We start from the raw sequence: 19,584 nt of genomic DNA on the forward strand, positions 1-19,584 counted from the left end.
TAACTAGCTGACCAACAAACTGTCACTAACCCACAGAAAGAATAACATTACTCCCGCACGATAATTTAAACGACAACGTGTTTATATTATTGGCTGATTGTTATGGTCCCATGCATGATAGAACTCAAACAGTTTGTCAATGATTCAAATAAGGTGCATGCTGTCATATTAAACAAAAAGATTTTCTGTATTGTAACGTTTTAATAAAGAAAAATCATGGTTATCAAGCATGCTATCGTTCCAGTTATCGTTCAGAATTTATACTAATTTCAGCATCTTTTTAACAATATAAAAAATGTTTACAGTTCAACGGGTCATCAAGAAGATTTGAACATATGGATTTAAATTAAACCCGCTGACAGACGGACATGGTTTATTCCCAGAAACCTAATTAACTTTTGATAGTTGGAGAAAAAAAAGTTGACATTTAAAATGGCAACTGCTAACAAGTGTACTTGTCAAAATAACATACACGATTAGACCATAAAATTCCAAATGCTATTCATTTTCACTGTAGCATTTCTGTATATACTAACCTACCGAAAGAAAAACAGCCTGTTCCCAGCATCTGCATCTTTTTTTAACAATATCAAAAGTTTACAGTTCAGTCATTTAAAGACAAAGATGTTCTAAATGCATGATAAATAGTTTTTGACGTGTACGTTACCCTCTGGGGAAAAATGACGTGTACATCACCTCCTGAAAACCGCAACGTGTACGTTACCGCACCCTTTGTCTTACGATATCTTTAATATTCCTGAATAGTCATGTTAAATATTTGGTACAGGACTTTGGACGATGACAAGCTTTATTTTAAACCTAATTCCAGCGAAAATTCTCTGCAGAATCTGTGCTAGGTGCGTAACTTGTGAACAGACGTGTTCGTTACCAAAATATTTTGCATCTTTCGAATCGGTTGGGCAAGGATTACGTAAAAACGGGAGGGAGTTTCATCAAGTTACATATATCCGATGAAAGAGCTTTTTATTGCGGGGTTTATGCACGTTATCTCGTTTAAAACAATGGCGGATCAAAAAAGTTATAGTGAAAAAACATACCTGAAGCGGGCTTATTTTTAGCACTTTTGCGTGCACGTTATCCGATTTAGTCACGTGGTTTCCCCACCGTGATATTTGAATGATTATGATCACCCATTAGCTAGCTAAAGGTTGTTTATGTAAGCATATGCCAGATGTGGTATTTTCTATTGCTTTTTGCCTTACAAAGGAAATACAATATTCTTGTCAAAACTGTTTTGTGCTGTTTTTGTTTGTTTGTTTGTTTTGGGTTTTAACGCCGTTTTCAACAGTATTTCAGTTATGTAACGGCGGGCAGTTAACCTAACCAGTGTTCCTGGATTCTGTACCTGTACAAACCTGTTCTCCGCAAGTGACTGCCAACTTCTCCACATGAATTATCAGAGGTGGAGGACGAATGATTTCAGACACAATGTCTTTTATCAAATTGTCACGGAGAACATACGCCCCGCCCGGGGATCGAACTAGTGACCCCGCGATCCGTAGACCAATGCTCTCCCTGCGAGCTTGTTTTTGTAGTCTTACAATCTTACTGTATTCTTCACCAGTATGCATTCCTTTGCAATGCGTTATACAAGAACTTGTAAATCGTTGGCTCCAATTATGTAGATTTTCACAAGCTAATAGGGACGTTTATTCATAAAGAAACACCTCAATATCTACATTGCCGAAGCACGTTTTGCGTTAGTTGATCTCAAATTTGACCCCTTCCCTTGACTGCATTTCAGCTGTTACACATAACTCTGTTTCTTCTAGAGTATCCTCTAAACCATCTTTCCTGCAAGGAAACAAATCTGTTTTATACTTTTAGTGCTACCTAATTGTAGTGACCTTTTATTATTTCTGTTCCTTTCAATAAAGGTTGCCATTCTCAGCTAACATTTCTTAACGATTTTCTCATTTTTCTAGTTATTTGTTGACTGTATACGTTATAAGCTATTTCTCTTTCAATCTATAAGTATGAGGGTGATTCAATAAATTCTGACATTTCTTCATAGGCTAAACTATCAAATAAAAATATTCTTTGTAAAATATACTTTAAGAGACTTGTTATGCACAACCTAAATGCTGCAAAGCAGTATGTGTTTGGTATACTGCTGAGACACCGAAAAATTGCAGAACCAGGGTCACTTCTAGTGACATAGGTTTACCTGCGACGTCAACATTAAATCGCCCCCATTGGATGTACGCACGTATTGAGTGTACAATATACTAAGTAAAGGTTAGGGTAAGATTAACGTAAGTTTAATAATGTACATACGATGCTTGCTTACACTGAATGCGGGAAAAAATAATGTCAGCCTTACCTGCGAGGATTTTCTTTTGCAAGCGAATACGAAAAAGTCACGGGAATTTAGCTCAATAGAATAAGGTGGATGCTCAATCTGAATAACCTTTTCCTGTTCTAAGAGACTTACAATTTGAGTTTTGTGGGCGGATGCATTCAAACCTTTAAATGGGGTCTATTTTGACAGATTTGTTTGACAGTTATAAGTACGTCAATTTTGTAAAACTTGCCTTAATATTTACCCTCTTTGCAATGAATTTGTACAATGACCCCCAAGCCTCCTATTATCAATGGTGGTGGGGGAGGGGCATAAAAACGAATAGCATCTAACAGAGTGGTGTACACGAACAAATGCCAACGTATTGCCTAATGATTGTGATATATGTGCAATTTCTATAACGATTCCAGGACTATCCCATGATTACTTTTCTTTTACAGCGTAACGTTGAAACAACTGAAACAAGAGGGTCATGATGACCCTATATCGCTCACCTGTTAAACTTGGCCTTGGAGATAAACATTCTGACCAAGTTTCATGAAGGGGCCATAACACTGGAATCTATAATGGGATCCGGCCAGTTTTCAAAAGGAACCGAGATATCATGCCAATACAATTTGTGTGCAAGTTTGATTAAAATTGGTTGCAAAATGTGGCCTCTATATTGTTCACAAGAAATTGTGGACGGACGGACGACGGACGAAGGGCGATCACAACACTACGTGACAGGTAAGCTAAAATACTACAAAGAACGTCGTTGACTATGTTCATCTTTTGCGTTATGTAGTAACACGCTAGTCCACGAAGCCCGTATTATGACTCGCGTTTTAGCTAGTGCTTGAGCAACTGGCAATAGCTCTAAATCAGCTACCAAGTTTCAACCTCGCTTCGTTTGAGTTTTCCTTCTATTTCCATATGAACGCATCACACAAATATTCTGGACGTGTAAAAATAATGCTATATTTATTTTTATAATCTTGGTATTGTGTGAGCGTGTGAGCAAATGAGGACTACTTTTTTAAACAACAAAAACAAGCAGAAACGGATTCTAGAATAATTATGATCTTTATATTAACATTCGAAATATTCGGAATCACTTTTTTGTTTCGTCCTATAGTTAATTTAAGGCATTTTGTACGGATCCATAATAAGGATATACATGTTCAAGAGTACTGGCATACTGTATTTTTGTCCATTGAATTTGACATTTCTGAGTTATTATTATGGCATTTGTTTTCCAACTTTGATATCGTGTATTTTTGACATTTCTGATTTAACATTGTGTTTTTGTGGTCCATCTTTGTCTCATTGCTCTGATAACATGTATTTTACTAAACAGTAATTTGATCTTTCTGATTTATCATTTGATACTTTGTTTATACTATAAATACATGTTATGGAAATAAACACGTCCGCCATCCTCAGGCATTATAAATCAACTGACCTAGACTTAGATCTACCATTTTAATTCTTTTTTGGTGTGACACAAATTAACCAAGCAGGAAGTTAAAACTGGCCAAATATTAAGATTTTTTTTCATTACCTGTCAAATAGTAAGTAGTTTACTACATCAAGGTTACCTTGATCAAATATTGTGAAATATTGGTATAATGAGTTGAGAAATAATATGTTCTTGTTGTCAAACAGCTGTAGGCTGTTATCAAGAAACATGATGTATCAAAAAGATTAACGCTAGAGTTTTCGTATGCTTCAAAGCATGTATTTGTACGCAAGTTTTGACTTGCAAACACATTGGAACAGCCCTCAGACGGTAGCTTCATGTGAAGCACATTATTTATTAATTCAGAAGTTTAAAGTGAAGTGACATAACCATATGAAACTCCGTATCCGTAGCAGTTCTTGTCGTCTGAGATATAGAGAAGAATATTCTTTAGGAAATGACATCTAACTTTTAAATTGTTATACTTAAATACCTCTACTAGTTGAAATGGATTACACCAGTAGGAATATATTGGTTATGTGTATCTTGACTTTCATCGAAGTCATGACTTTCATTTCATCTATCGATATAAGCTTCAAAAAATACCACCATGACTTCCGGTTAGAAGGATACAAGTGCGTACCAAATGAAACAATCTTTGAAATTGACAACGTTGATCCTGTTGAGTGCGGCAGACTATGTTACCTGAATAGCATTTGTGCGAAAATATTCTACCAACCGAATTCCCACAAGTGCATCGGATGTGGTCATCAACTGAGTCCGACCGACAATTACGAAACACTCCCTGGTTCAATGTCTTACACATCTGAATACGGTTAGTATTATAAATTTGATATACTTTAATTTCAATATAATTAGATAGAGTATGAAGTAAAGCAAGGACTATTAAATAAATTTCAAAAGCAAATAATTACCTAAAATGTATGCTATGTTTGTTTTTAATCCTTTCTCTGTGTTTAAGGGCTAGGTACGGTTTAGTATATTAACCGTTTTATCTGTTCTTACTATTACATTCTATATGGTAATTACCATATAACATATTCATATATATAATACTTCTGTGTCTGCATGTAGAGACACAAGTTATGAGATTTTTTCCCCATTAATTCCTATTTGTGTGGAGTATAAGGTCATGAGAAAAAATGAATTACGCTTATTTCAATATGCTTTTGTATCAAATTAACCAAATAATCACACAAAAAATATTTTCTCTATACGAGAACGTAAAATACTCGGTTTTAACGTAGCCTCGACGACACAATTATAGGTCATATGGCGACTTTCCAGCTTTGATGGTGGAGGAAGAACCTAGGTGCTCCTCCATGCATTACGGGCATCTGGGTAGAACCAACAGCCTTCCGTAAGCCAGCTAGATAGCCTCCTGAAAAATTCAACACCCCGAGTGAAACAGAAATAACATAATCAAATATATACGTGTGCTTTATCCACTTATTATGTTGCGATATTGCACGGTCAACAACACAAATAAATTCAGTTCAACGAGTTTTTTTTCAGATTTATTATTTATCATGCCAATAATTGAAATATTTAGAGTATATTGTCTTCATTGCCTATAGTATCGAAGGAAATGAAGGACTATTTTTGTCTATGTTGTTTCTTATAATTAGACAGAATACAAAACTTTTGCAGTTGCATAATATCTGTGAATATTTCAGTAGCACTGAAACTACACTCACTTGACAATAATATTTTGTACGTTTTATAATTCAAAAAGACCGATAAGTACTATTTGTAATTTAATGTTTAGCAATTTGCACGGTAAGCCATTTTATAGACTTACAAAGTAATAAAGTTTATTATTTCTTCATATTGACACTAATATTTTCTAAGAAAACCATTTTCTCTCTAGGCTCATTAGAGATATTGTAATTTTTTTCAGAAAGTGCTATCAAAGAGAATTGATTTTATGGCCAAGTGCTTTACATTTAATGACTCTAACGACTGATGCCAGTCTAACCATTTTACTATGTAAACCATATTCAGTCCAAAACAGCAGAAAATGTTTCCATCCATTTCAGAAACCGACTGCAAACACATTTTGGAGAGTCGTCGCGCAGTACCAAATGGTCTATACGAAATAGGTTTATGGATGTCAAAGAAAATAATAACAGTCTTCTGTGATATGAACACAGAAGGTGGTGGCTGGACTGTAAGTCCATTTATATGTAAAATGAGTTGGTTAGGAAATAAGCAGTCTTTGCTATTTTCATTCGTTTTCATTATTCCACAAAAAAAGCGGATAGTGCAATGTACAGATATTGAATTGCATAATATTATGATTACATGATAAATATCTATATAAATGCACGCTCGAACAATTATAGGCTTAGGCAAATTATAAAAACGATCCATTTTCAATCATCAAGTAAGGAGAACGGGTAAATGTCTTCATATGTAGTCGTTTAATGCATTAAAATATTTTCGTTTCTAAAACTTTATTATTAGTTGACAACGGAATTTCGTACGAAAATATATCGTTATTATATTCGTTTCGAATCACTCTGAAACAAAGTTGATTTTATCATTTAATACTTTTGCATTTCTTTACATGATTTTATTTCATGTTTGCTTTAAGACCTTTAGGTAAAAGGACATCAAACAAATTATCTTATACTACATTTGCATATGCACAAATTCATTAAACCTCAGATATACACAGTACTGGTAGTACTTGTAAATCAAGTCTATTTCATATTCATTACCCTTCCTTCTTAAATTTGCAGGTCTTTCATCGCCGGATTGATGGTACAACTGACTTTTATCGTAACTTCTCCGAATACGAAAACGGCTTTGGTTCACCAAACGGTGAATTTTGGCTAGGTATGTCTAATCAGTTACCTAATATACTTTGATCTAAATGCGACATGTATCTTGTATCATCAAAAGTTATAAAGGATCATCTACGGTAAGAAATAATCAGTGTTGGGGAAGGAATGTGCATACTTCATTTAGTTTATTTGGAAATTATTCATAAGGATGTACAATACCACGTTGCCATTGTAGTTTAAAAGTTTTTGGATGTCCGACAAGTCTTTTAACTTTGTATATTATTCAATATTTCTTGTTAACTTGCTCTTGTAAAATGTTAATGGAAAAAAATGCTTTCAGACTATATACGGTATGTACATTCCTTTTTTTTTTGCTATTGAAAACTACATGTAGTTTACAATTCTATTCCGGCCCAAAAAAATAAAAAAATAGCATAGAAATTAGTTTTTCCGCCTGATGTAATATTCGTTATGTGCATTTCCTCTTTTATGTGTTTTTAAATTATTATTTAATTATTATCGTAAAGAGAGCGTTTCCGACTTATCTTTTTGATTAGTTCATCAACAGTTCTTACACTTGCGCCATAAATAATTGCTTCGTTAAAATCCTAGAAGTAGTCAATGTTACTTTTGTGGTACGTCACCCTCATTTCGCCTGTATAGCATCTTTGTTTATTTTAGAGTGACAGGTAATGAACTATGATAGTTAAGCAATTATTTCCATCTTTTATAATCTGGATAACTAAATTAAGTCTTGGTTCTTCATGTATTGTTTTACTTTGCATTTGTACAATTTTCGACATCAAACATTTCGTTTAAATGAGTTAGGTTTGCGCACCAAAAGATGCACACACCAAATTGTAAACATGAATAGGCAAAGTATTGTAAAATTGTTCTTGTCCGCATTGATTGTAATAACTTGGAATTTATTGGTGGGTTCAAACTGTTTACAGACCTCATATATACCCTCAAATTACGTTTCATGATTTTGAAGTGTTAACAATGAAACAAGTATAATTGTAAGAATATTTTCATATCTAGGACTGAAATACATACAAGAGATAGCTAGCCAAGGTACAACAGAAATTCGGCTGGAAATGACGAGGGAGAACGGGGAAGAGGGCTTTGAAACATACAAGGACTTCAAGCTTGTAAATGGCGCAGATTATACACTATTCGTCCAGAGGCATACAGCTTCAGCACCTACGGACACTGAACAGACATTACACACAAACATTTTATCAGGTTTGTTTAAACAAAGAAGTTAAATGTAATTAGTATAATAATATAACACATAGCGTTTCTGATAAAAACACAAATGGTTTGATTATTTGAAGTCGAAATACCAGCCCTTGCCTAACGGTAATATTGGCAGACAGTCTCTATATGATTAAAGGTATATTAGATCAAAATTTATTTTTTTCATATTCATATTTCATGTTGTGAAATTTTCTGGTCCTTCAGGATCATGGAGTCTATCTAATGTAATTAAGTTTATAACATATTTCCGCTTAAACGAGTGCAAGAGGAGGTGAGGGGTGATGAAATGTACAGATTCTGTAAAACCTAGTATGTTAATATTTTGCTCGGTTGCGTTCTATACTTCTTATAGGTTTTATTAATTTTCATATTTAATTGGAAATCCTTTACAATTATTCATATCAAATAATTAAGATTTGTTTTTGTCTTTTATTCACATTGTTTTACAGTTGAGAAGTACTTTTGAAAATGTTTAAATCGTCACTTAATGAAAAGCAAAAGCTCGTCATAATTGATGCTTTCTAGGAGCCACGTATGGTGAAATACGAGGGTCGATGCAGAAAATAGTATCTTATTTGACCCTGTATCTTATTTGACCCTGTAACGTATGCAAATAAATGTTGGCCGATCGAGCGCTGTTCATTTGACCATACTTTTAATATAATACACAATTCATTGCTACAAACTTGTGAAGAAATCTTCGTGCTAAGAAGTGACCTTCAGCACGGAATCTCAAAAATCTCAGTTAAAATTTGGAAATTGTATTATAGTATTATATGTTTACAATAAAATATAAAACGTTTTGATACAAATTCTTAAATCGATATGCTAAATGTATATCTGGTGAACGTTACGTATCTCCTTTAAAGATGTATGTAGGACGCTATACATTTTGCATTGGTCGTGACAAAAATTAACTTTTCTTGGTATTTTTCGGCGACGCCGTCTAAATTCGTTTTCGTTTTCCTATGCCACGTGACTTCAGTTTGCCAATCAAACTACTTGATAACGCATTATAGATAATTTATCAAAACGGAAGATTTATGCAACACTCTGCCTGATTGGACGAGAGTGTCAATTTCTTTCACTCTGTTGACTGTGCTACGCTGAGTGAAATGTAGACAAAGCGTTTATCCTAAACGACGCTGCTCACAGTTTTAAAGCTAACTTTGGCTCAGTATATTTAGCAAGAATATTGATATATCTCAAAATAATAAGTAAGTTTAATAAATATGATAAAAACCTGTTCAAATACCAACATATATCAAATTAAAGAAAGAGCTGAATACGGTCTGCGTATCACATGAATAAGGGTGTGATAAGAGTCTTTTATGTAGAGAAGTGCTTTTTAAAAGATTTTCCTTGTTACAGTTGTCGTCTGTATATGAAAAGGTTTCTTGCTTTTGTGACTTATTCAGTTTGCATATTAAAATGAGTACTTGTTTGCTTTGATATATTTGTTACAAATTATTTAACTGATTTGTTATATAAGAATATTTTTTTTTAGTATTGTATGCAAGTATTGAACTCAGTTGAAATCTGTTTCATTATATATATGCTATATAATGACTGAATTTCATTTTACACTGAAATAAAGGCACGTTGCATACAGTTTATCTATGTGATATAACTACGGTCAAACTTTGCTTATGCGGTCAAAATTTGCTTACGAAACAGAAATCATTATAAGGTCCTCTTCCAAATTTATTTATATAGGAACTTGGACCCTATTAGGGACCACTATAGCTAAAAGTAGATATGCCTTTCTTCGCATTAACCACTAAAATGTAATGGACTTTTATCAAACTCGATGTGTAACAATATCGTAAGGTCTCCTGCTATTTTGTTACAAATGGGGATAGGGACCAATTTAGCTAAAAATATAAACACGTTTAATGACCTCTTCTCATGAACCGCTTCATGAATCTTCATCGAACTACTGCTGTAATTATTCGTCTAAGGATAAACGAAACAAAATTGCAACCCTACGAAACCTTTGCGAAAAATTAAAAGAGAACCATCTAAATTGTTAAAGTGCGGTGTTTAGTTTTGCAATTTGAAAAATGTTCGATGAAAGATGAATGTTAGATGAAAAATTTATAAACTTCTTTCCTTATTACAATTCGCCGACCATCATTTTTAAAGATATTTCTTGTTTTACCTTATGGACTCTTTGCTATAGTTTTTATTGAAAAACAAGTTTTGCTTTTATACAATATTTCAGAAGCATTTTCTTTTGCATCCACTGCTGGATGGCCTTTCTCAACCTATGACAGAGACAAAGATTCTGACGAAAGAAGAAACTATGCCGTAGAACACCACGGTGCGTGGTGGTATGCCGTCGGTTCGGGCGTGAATCTTAACGGGAAGTATTGCCGACCGGGAACCAGATGTAACGATGGGGTCTCCGGACTGACAGGTCACTATCATTTCGGATTTGCGAAAGATGAATCATTGAAGTCATCTCGAATGTTGATTAGACGTGTATGAAAAGTCAAAAGGCACACAAATGAAGAAAAAAAAACATGACAAGGAATCGGCGCCACTCTGTGTTAATTATACCAGTTGCAAGTCAGTGTTGCTTTTAGTTATAGTTTTGCCATTTAAGATACAGGAGTAGCATTGAAATTGTGAAAATGGTACTCCTCAGTTATATAGATGAGCCGTGCCATGGGAAACCCAACATAGTGGCTTTGCGACCATCAAGTATCCAGACCAGCCTGCGCATCCGCGCAGTCTGGTCAGGATCCATGCTGTTCGCTAACGGTTTCTCTAATTGCAGTAGGCTTTAAAAGTGAACTGCATGGATCCTGCCCGGACTGCGCGGATGAGCAGGCTGGTCTGGATCCATGCTGGTCGCAAACCCACTATGTTGGTTTTCTCATGGCACGGCTCAGATCATGTATGGTTTTTGTTTACTTCATATGTATAATGTAAGGTTATTTTATATACATGTATAAATTTGCGATTTACAGCATGCAATTGTAGTATAATGTGAAAGTGTGTTTTTTTTTATTCTAAGGTATCTCGATACATTTGTTTTCGTTATCATATCTATAAAGTTTTATCTGCAGGTCATAATGCACTTTTATTATACGTAACTTGAAGTAAGTCTCCATAGGTCATAGAACTTACTTCAATAAAGCGTTATTGTTAGGTCATAGTACATTTTCAAGAGCCATACTTTTTTCAGGAAATGTACCTTACATTGACAATAATTGTGACCATGAAAGTGAGATTAATATGTTCTGTTAAAACCAGTAACAGCAAATCATCAAAAAGTGTGCAAAAGACTAGATTAGTTCAAATGTCACCAATAACAGCCGCACGCCAATAAGACGAAATAAAGTTATTTATGATAAGTTAGTGATGGCGCTCGCACCAGACATTTGCTACAATTTCGTTCTGTCAAGTGTCGCGTTCCGGTCCGCATTCTTATTCAGTTTCAGACGCTGTGCGCTTTTTTCCCCAAATAATTTTTAAAGAGAATGATATCCTTGCTCTTTCGAGATTTTTTTCAAACCCCCCCCCCCCCCCCAAAAAAAAAAACAACAAAAAAAAAAACACCTAACAAAAAATTACTTTAAATTCAAACTATTGGTTTGAATATCAATAAAAACTTCTGTTGTGAAATATTCAAATAAAAATAACAAATATGAGCACGAGTAGCGTACAGAACAAAAGTTTAGTATGTCGTTGTAGCTTAAACACGCCGAATTATTTTATTTTGTATTATTGCGTGCACCGACACGAAAATTGTATTTATTGGCACGTGCCCCATTTCGTTGCTTTCGTTTTGTCGCGCCTGACACAACGAAACATAAAATATCGTCATGATACGTTGGCACGCATTGGGCGGACATATTAATGTTACGTAATCTGCGCATGCCAACGCAACTATATAACGGTACGTCCTTAACAAGCCAGAATATCGAAGCAGTCATTAAACAACATATTGTTCGGATTGATGTAGACTGGCTCCCGTCCCTATGTTTGTTCCTATTTACATGTATCAGTTTTCTTCATTAAGAGGGAAGTTACTCCAGCAGGTTATTTCTACATTGACATTTTTATTGCCCCTGGCTCCAAACATATGGTTTAGCCATCAGATTGTGGTATTTTAGAGGCTTTAAATTTTCTTATAAAATGTTTCCAGTATTTATATAAAATAACCATGCATCCAGGGAGCCAGGCTATGATTGATGTAGTAATATGTGTTTTTGTTAATTGTTATATTAGCGTCACTCCTTTTCACTCACATTTTTCTTTTTTTTTGTGCAATTCTGTACAAATTGTATTATGTCCCAGAGAGTGCTAGCATAAATTGTTGTGCATGCGATATTAAAGGAATATTGGTCTGAATAAGGCTGGTCAATAGGATAATTAGAAAATTCTAATTTATTTGTATGAATATGGCTCATCAGTGGGATAATTAGAATATTATAATTTATTTGTCTGAATATGGCTCGTTCATGGGATAATTAGGTTATTCTAATTTATTTGTCTGAATAAGGCTTATCATTGAGATAATTAGAATATTCTTAGATAATGTCTGAATAAGGATGATTAATGGGATAATTAGGATATTCTAATTCATTGATCTGAATAAGGCTGGAATTTTAAAAACAAATGCAATATTTTAAATGTATATGAGTAAGTATGTGGGTTAATGGGGATTTTGTTGGAAATGCAGTCATCATGTTTTTATGAATACAAAGGATGAATCACCGTGGATCTTTATTCAGCTGGTATTTATAAAATGGGTATATATACATGATGTTTTCACAGCACGTGAGCACGAAAATCTATCTGTTCACAGACGTGTTCTCTCCTGTTATAACACTCCTCGAAAAGTTACAAGAACAACAGCTTATGCTAGAATATGCCGAAAGTTTTCATCTCATTCTTGTATGTATTATAATTATGTTTTGTAATCCTGCAATTCTTCATATGTTGTAAATAGTATTTTAACTAATTCAGATAGAAACTTGACAAGGTAGCAATATTGTTGAACAGCGTAATGCAATAACCCGGTAAGGTAAAAAAAAAAAGGAAGCCGGATACTTCTGGACTTCAGTACACTTGTAACTAAACATGGCAACGCATGTTTAACTATGCAATGAAACAATATTGTTGATCTATAGCTTACTACCATGTAAGTTTTCGACAATACTGTATAACTATACAGTTGGCAATAGATGCAATACTTAAAATTGTTGTATACTACGCAACTGATAACTTATAAAGAAAGCAAAGTTATGATTCCATATAATTCTTTTTAATGTTTGTGAGAAATAGATATATTTTGAGTGCTGTTTATATAATGTGAGAATAATTATGTGTTTTTTTTGTGATGTACTTGAAGGTGAAAACAAAAATATATTATATGTATGCTTTTATGTGATGTGTGTAAACACATGTACTTCTTATGCACCCTTCGAAAACGAGGGGTATATTGCTCTTGTCAGTTGGTCAGGATATCGGTCTACATATAGGAAGTCTCTGTGTTCGGTAAATAAACCTAAACACATGTAGTTTAGGGTAAGTAAGTCAATGGTTTCCACTCGATACATGAATAACGCAGCTAACGTTTACAGGATGATTGCGTGTGGTTAGCCGCCCTTTTGTTATTGGGGTCAGTAGGTCAAATGTTAAAATTACACTAGTCTTGAGACTGAAACCAGTTTTCGATCAATAAATTGAGAAATTTTTGGCACACAGTCGTCAGTCTAAATATATGGTCTGTCTGTGGTCAGGTTATACCTCATTATTTTTTTAGATCTGTAGATTAATAGTCAAGGTCACAGTGGTCTAGTATGCATAATACTCATTTTTATAGAAATATGTTATACAATGCAACTGGTTAAAAAAACAACGGAGATAATTAAGGTTAAGCCTTAAGTATCTTTTAAATAATATGCATAATTTCTATAGATCACACTTTGTCAGTGGAAGCTATACATTATGTGAAAGAAGAATTCTATAATTTGATACTACAGTCAAACCAGTCTACATGTACAAGTACATTTTAATTTTTACTACAGAAATGGTGTTACTTGTTTATACTTGTTCTGTTTCATTAGCTGAAATTTTACTGTGTTCTTAGACGAGAAGACAAATTTTAACATATAGACTCTATTCAGAATTTGAGTGTAGGCCTACATAATGACACACTTTATTAATATCAAATAAATATTCTGTGTATGATGTTGTGATGTTAGTATAAATAAATATATAGCAGACTCCTTTTTGTAATGAATGTGAGAAATTGATATAACATAGGCGTAGGTGCCGTGGGGGACGTCTAGGGGGTCCCGGTCCCCCAATTTTGAGAGCGGGGGCTAGCATATGCTTTTGGCCCCCAACTTTTGACCCAAAAACTGATTTTGTCAGAAATAACAGCTAGTAGACGGCACTTAGATGTACTGATAAGGATTTGATGTGATATGTATCGAATTGACAGGCCCCTATTGCCCCCACCCCAATATTGAGATGTATAATCTGTGTGCTTTTTGTTGCATAAAAATAGTATGCATGTTATTTGTAGATGTATGTGAAAATCGAAATAAAAAATGTATTGTTATGTATGCGCTTAGGAGTGAAAAAATGTTTGTTGCCGGTATCCCGACCTATCCTAAATTTTTGGCCTGACCTAAAATGTTTTTATGGCCTTGGAGAATATTTTTAAAACTTTTAAACAAAAACTTGCAAAACTGCACCTTTCATGCTTTAAACATGTTCAGTGACGTTAGAAATGAATTTGCTGATGCTCTAAATGCATAACCCCCCTTATTTGTATTCATTTTTTGACACAAAAATATTTTACGAAAAGTCTCACTTAATAAAAAAAAAATCAAAAAAAAATCCGACCTACCTACACTAATTTTTTTAGCATGTTACCGGGAACAAAGAAGTTTTTAGGCCTTATGAGATGTATAGGAGAAAACAAATTCATTTTTGTATTTGTATAATGTATGTTTACAAATCGATATGTTCTGTATGCTTTGTATGTGATATATGTTAACAAGTTTATATAAGTTGCCCTCTTTGGAAGTAGAGCTGTACAGTGCAACCTCTGTAGAGCAACACCGTTTGGGAGATACAAATATTGACTGTTATGTAGAAGTTGTTGTTCTGGAGAGGTAAACTTGATAGTATAATTCAGCTTAGGGAAATTTTGATGATGCTGTTATAGAGAGGTGTTTGCCTAAGAGAGGGCCGCTCTGGAGAGGTTGTACTGTATTTTGTTTGCTCTTGTCAGTCGGTCGGTCCTTTAGTCTTCTTAGAATAATTGCCTGTGGTCAGTTAATGGCCTCTATTGGTTTTAGGGTCAGTATGCCAATGATTCAGTTCACAAGATTGAAAACTGTTCCGATCAATAACTGAACAACGCTAAGGTCTGGAGTAGTGAACCTACATATATAGGTAGGAAGGCTGCCTGTTGTCAGTAGGTGACCTCTATTGTTTTGGGGTAAGTATTCAGTGATTCAATCGTTAATAGCGATGTGATTGTTGCATGTGGTCAGTGCGTGAACCCTGTTGTATTTGGATTAGTAGATAAAAATCAGGGTTACCGTGACCTTCACTTTGAAACGTTTGTTAGAGGTGGGGAACGAATAAATCTAAGGCAGAGAGGCTTCAAAGCATGAACGTCTATGATCAGGAACTGATTCTTTTGATTTAGTTTGGTTTGTACTCTGTGGATTAAAGTTACAGTAATACTGGTTTCCTGTCAATTACTGGACAGTACTTGGACCTCTCATAATACATCGGATGACTGACCCTTATCGGTAGGTGACCATTTAGTTCCAAGGGTTTAGTGTATCAATGGTCCAAGTAACAGTAAGATTATAAGAGTCTTGAATCGGTTTCTGATCAATAAGTTGAGACTACCTCCAAACAGCATTGGATGGTTTACCGTAGACTGTTGAAGATCCCTATTGATTCGGGGTCAGTATGTGAAAAGCCAACGTAACAAATAACTTGAAACTGAATTCAATTCACATTCTCCGTGACCTCTAATAAACCATCAATAGGGGACATATGTACTTAACAAATTACACTTTTTCTGTATGTTTTATTACTGTATGTAAAATGCAAACACTTTCTACTATGTTGTGATTAAATACTTTTTAAAAAACGCTATAGTTCACGTTTTTTTCCCTTTACAATGATATATCATTATTAAGTATATAGAGTTATTTGTTTTTCCCACCAAGCATCTGATGGACGTTACGATCGAAGTATTTCAAAGTTCCCACCATGTGTCGAATGAACGATATGACTGAAGTATGTCTATGTTCCAACTGCACGTGTGATGTACATTTCTAATAATCATCCAAATTGCTAATTTTCCAGAGAAGTAGTGTATGCATGATCCGAAAAGTATTAATTTTCCTAATATGCGTATGCTTTAATTAAGGTAATGATTTTTACGCATTTACTTTTTTCGTAAGTTAGCAATATGGACCAATGATTATCTCCTTTGTCTCTTTTTCTGAAACGGAAGTGGAAGAAAGCGACCATATATTGCGAAGTTTAACATCACACAGACATTATTAAAGTCTATAAGGCGACTTTCATGTTTTGCATGGTAGAGGAAGACCACAGCTGTCCCTCAAGGAATTATTTCAACAAAAGCGGGCACCTGGGGAGAATCACTGACCTTCCGTAATCTAACTGGACTGCTTCGGGATCGTCACCTGAAGGATTCTGGGCCTAAAGTGGTGCTTGAACCAAATCAGTTATGCGTCTGGTAACCATCAAGCATTTTACGGCCATTTTGGGTCTGATGGCCACTAAGTACCTGACGGTCATTTTGCATCTTGTGGTCATTAAGTATATGACAGCCATTTTGCGTCTCGTGGTCATTTAGCGTTTGACGGCCATTTTGCGTCTAGTGGCCAATAAACATTTGACGGCCCTTTTGAGTCTGGTGGTCATTTTAAAAGCATCTGACGACCCTGTTGCGTTTGGTGGCAATTAAGTACCTAATGGCTATTTTGCGTCTAGTGGCCATTAAGCAGCTGACGTCCCTTTTGCGTATGGTGGCCATTTAGCATCTGACGTCCCTTTTGCGTACGGCGGCCATAATCTGACGGCCATTTTGTGTCTGATGGTCATAAAGATTCTGACAGCCCTTTTGCATCTGGTAGCCATTTAGCATATGAAGGCCATTTTCTGTCTGGTGGTCGTTTAGCATCCGAAGGACGGCCCTTTTGCTCTCTGGTATCCATTAAGTATCTTATGGCCATTTTGCGTCTGGTGGCCATAAAGCATTTGACGGCCATTTTGCGTCTGGTTGTCATAAAGCTTCGGACGGCCCTTTTGCGTCTGGTACCTATTAAGTATCTGACGGCCACTTTGCGTCTGGTGGCCATTAAGTATCTGACGTCCATTTTGTGTCTGGCGGCCATTAAGTATCTGACGGTCATTTTGCGTCATGTACTCATTCAGCATCTGACTGTCGTTTTGCGTCTGGTAGTCATTAATTAACTGACGACCCTAGCCATTAAGCATCTTACGGCCGTTTGGCGCCTGGTGGCCATGGAGTATCTGACGGACATTTTGCTTCTGGTTGCCATTATGCTCTAACGGCCATTTTGCGTCTTATGATCAAAAAGCATTTGACGGTCCTTTTGCGTCAAGTATCATACGGTCATTTTTCGTCAGGTGGTCATTAAGTTTCTGACGTCCATTTTGCATCTGCTTGTCATTAAGCATCCGACAGTCATTTTTCGTCTGGTGGCCATTAAGCATCTGAAGGCCCTTTTGTATCTGGTGACCTTTCTGCGTCTGGTGGCCACTAAGCGTCTGACAGACATTTTGCGTCTGGGGGTCATAAAGTATCTGACGGCCCTTTTGCCTCTGGTGGCCATTAAGTTTCTGATGTCCCTTTTGCGTATGGTGGCAATTTAGCATCATTAGGGCCAATTTGTGCCTGGTGGCCATTAGATATCTGACGGCCATCTTGCGACTAGTGGTTATTAAGCATCTGACTGTTGTTTTGGGTCTGGTAGCCATTAAGTTACTGACCTCCCTTTTGCGTTTGGTAGCCATTAAGTAACTGGCGGCCTTTTTACTTCTGGTGGCCATTAAACATCTGACGGCCTTTTTGCGTCTGGTAGTCATTAAGCATCTTTCGGGTACTTTCTGTCTAGCGGTCATTAAGCATCTGACGGCCCTTTTGCGTCTTGTAACCATAAAGTATCTAACGGCCCTTTAGCTCACCGGTAGCTATTTTGGCCATTTTGGGTTAAAATAGAATTGCTTATCAATTAGAATATACTGCAAGAATTGGAAAAACAAACAAATTACAAAAACCATCAGACTCTTGTCAAAAACTGCACAATAGTGTGTCCAAATTAGAGGCATTGTCTGGAATATATATGCTGCAGAAGATTCCAGTTCCATTTATAAAGTCACCCATGTAAAACAAAGACTTGGATAATGTGCTGTAAGATTATGACATTTTATATAGCAACATTTTAATTGATACAAAAACAAGGGATACTTAAAGCAGGCTTTTGAACTTGGGTGAAATACTTACTGTTGTCTTCATTTTGGATAAGGAGATAGTTGTTTGAAAATTTAATTTGATATCATTTCTGGTGTTCGTACTCAACAATTTGCTACTTCATGGTTTCCCTCCCTGTTTCAGATACAATACACTGCTTTCCAGTAATGCAGCTACTCATCCCTGCTATTCATGATTTGGTCAGTTTGTTAAGCTTTGTTTAAGGACAATGAGTAATACCTTTTTGACTCTCACTCGCACGGCCCAGATTGTTTGTCATGCCTTAATGGAAGATCATTACATGTTTCTTTTCATTGTTTGGAAGATCTGGAGACATGTATGCAGTGTAGCCTGCTGGTAGTCATATCATTTCAGTTTGACATGTTATCTATAAACCTAGTGGTAATGTCTGACTGACAAGAAAATTGCCATATGTGGTATGAAACATGATATATGTGATGAAGATTCAAACAAGTGCAGTGTCTAAAGTACTTCAGCTAAAGTGTGGACAAAAGCCTCAAATCACTGGCAAAGGAAAACAATTAGTCCTCTGTGATTCAAAGACTGAACTGATTTGAAGGTACTTTGAAGATGAAAAGAAAGAAGTCGAATATAAGCAAAATAAAATAAAACAGAAAAGTGACGTAAAATATAGCAGCAACTCTACAAACAGAAGCAAAGAGAACCTAAAGTGAAAGAGTTGCAAAAAGACTGCAAGAAGTTAATCTATGGAAAACAAGACGAAGGACCTACCATAAACTTTTGACCCGACCCGTTTTTATGGCCTTAGAGATTTTTTTTTTCAACTTTTTAAAAAAAAATTGCAGAACTGCACCTTTTATGCTTTACACATGGTCAGTGATGTTAGAAATCAACTTACTGATGCTCTAAAGGCATAACCCCCTTTTTTGTATTCAATTTTTTATATAAAATAATTTCTGAAAAGTCTCACTTAATAAAAAAATTCCCAAAAAAAAAAAAAAAAAAAAAAAGTCCGACCTACCTACCCTATTTTTTTTTTGAGCATGTTACAGGAAACAAAGAATTTTTAAGCCATACTAGTATTTAAGTGCTAACAGCGATACACGAAAATAGAGAGGATATCAATAATTGCCAGGTAAACATACCATATCTAAAAACCTAGTAATTTACTCTTACTTGTAAATAATTTCAAAAATGAAAATTTGAATTACAAACCTCTTAAAATGAAAAAGTTAGCCAGTTATGGAACTGA

At 35.2% G+C, this 19,584-nt stretch overlaps 1 protein-coding gene across 1 annotated transcript; it reads left to right on the forward strand.

Annotated features, from left to right (window-relative positions):
* Positions 1-3,948: 3,948 nt before the first annotated feature.
* LOC123545464 (ficolin-3-like) lies at positions 3,949-11,355 on the forward strand. Its single transcript, XM_045331784.2, has 5 exons — positions 3,949-4,599; positions 5,825-5,955; positions 6,530-6,626; positions 7,616-7,819; positions 10,059-11,355. Exons 1-5 carry the CDS (start codon positions 4,272-4,274, stop codon positions 10,322-10,324), a joined length of 1,026 nt encoding a protein of 341 aa, XP_045187719.2. The 5' UTR covers positions 3,949-4,271; the 3' UTR covers positions 10,325-11,355.
* The last annotated feature ends 8,229 nt before the right edge of the window (positions 11,356-19,584 follow it).

Source organism: Mercenaria mercenaria, chromosome 1, assembly GCF_021730395.1.
Source record: "Mercenaria mercenaria strain notata chromosome 1, MADL_Memer_1, whole genome shotgun sequence".
NCBI lineage: Eukaryota > Metazoa > Mollusca > Bivalvia > Venerida > Veneridae > Mercenaria > Mercenaria mercenaria.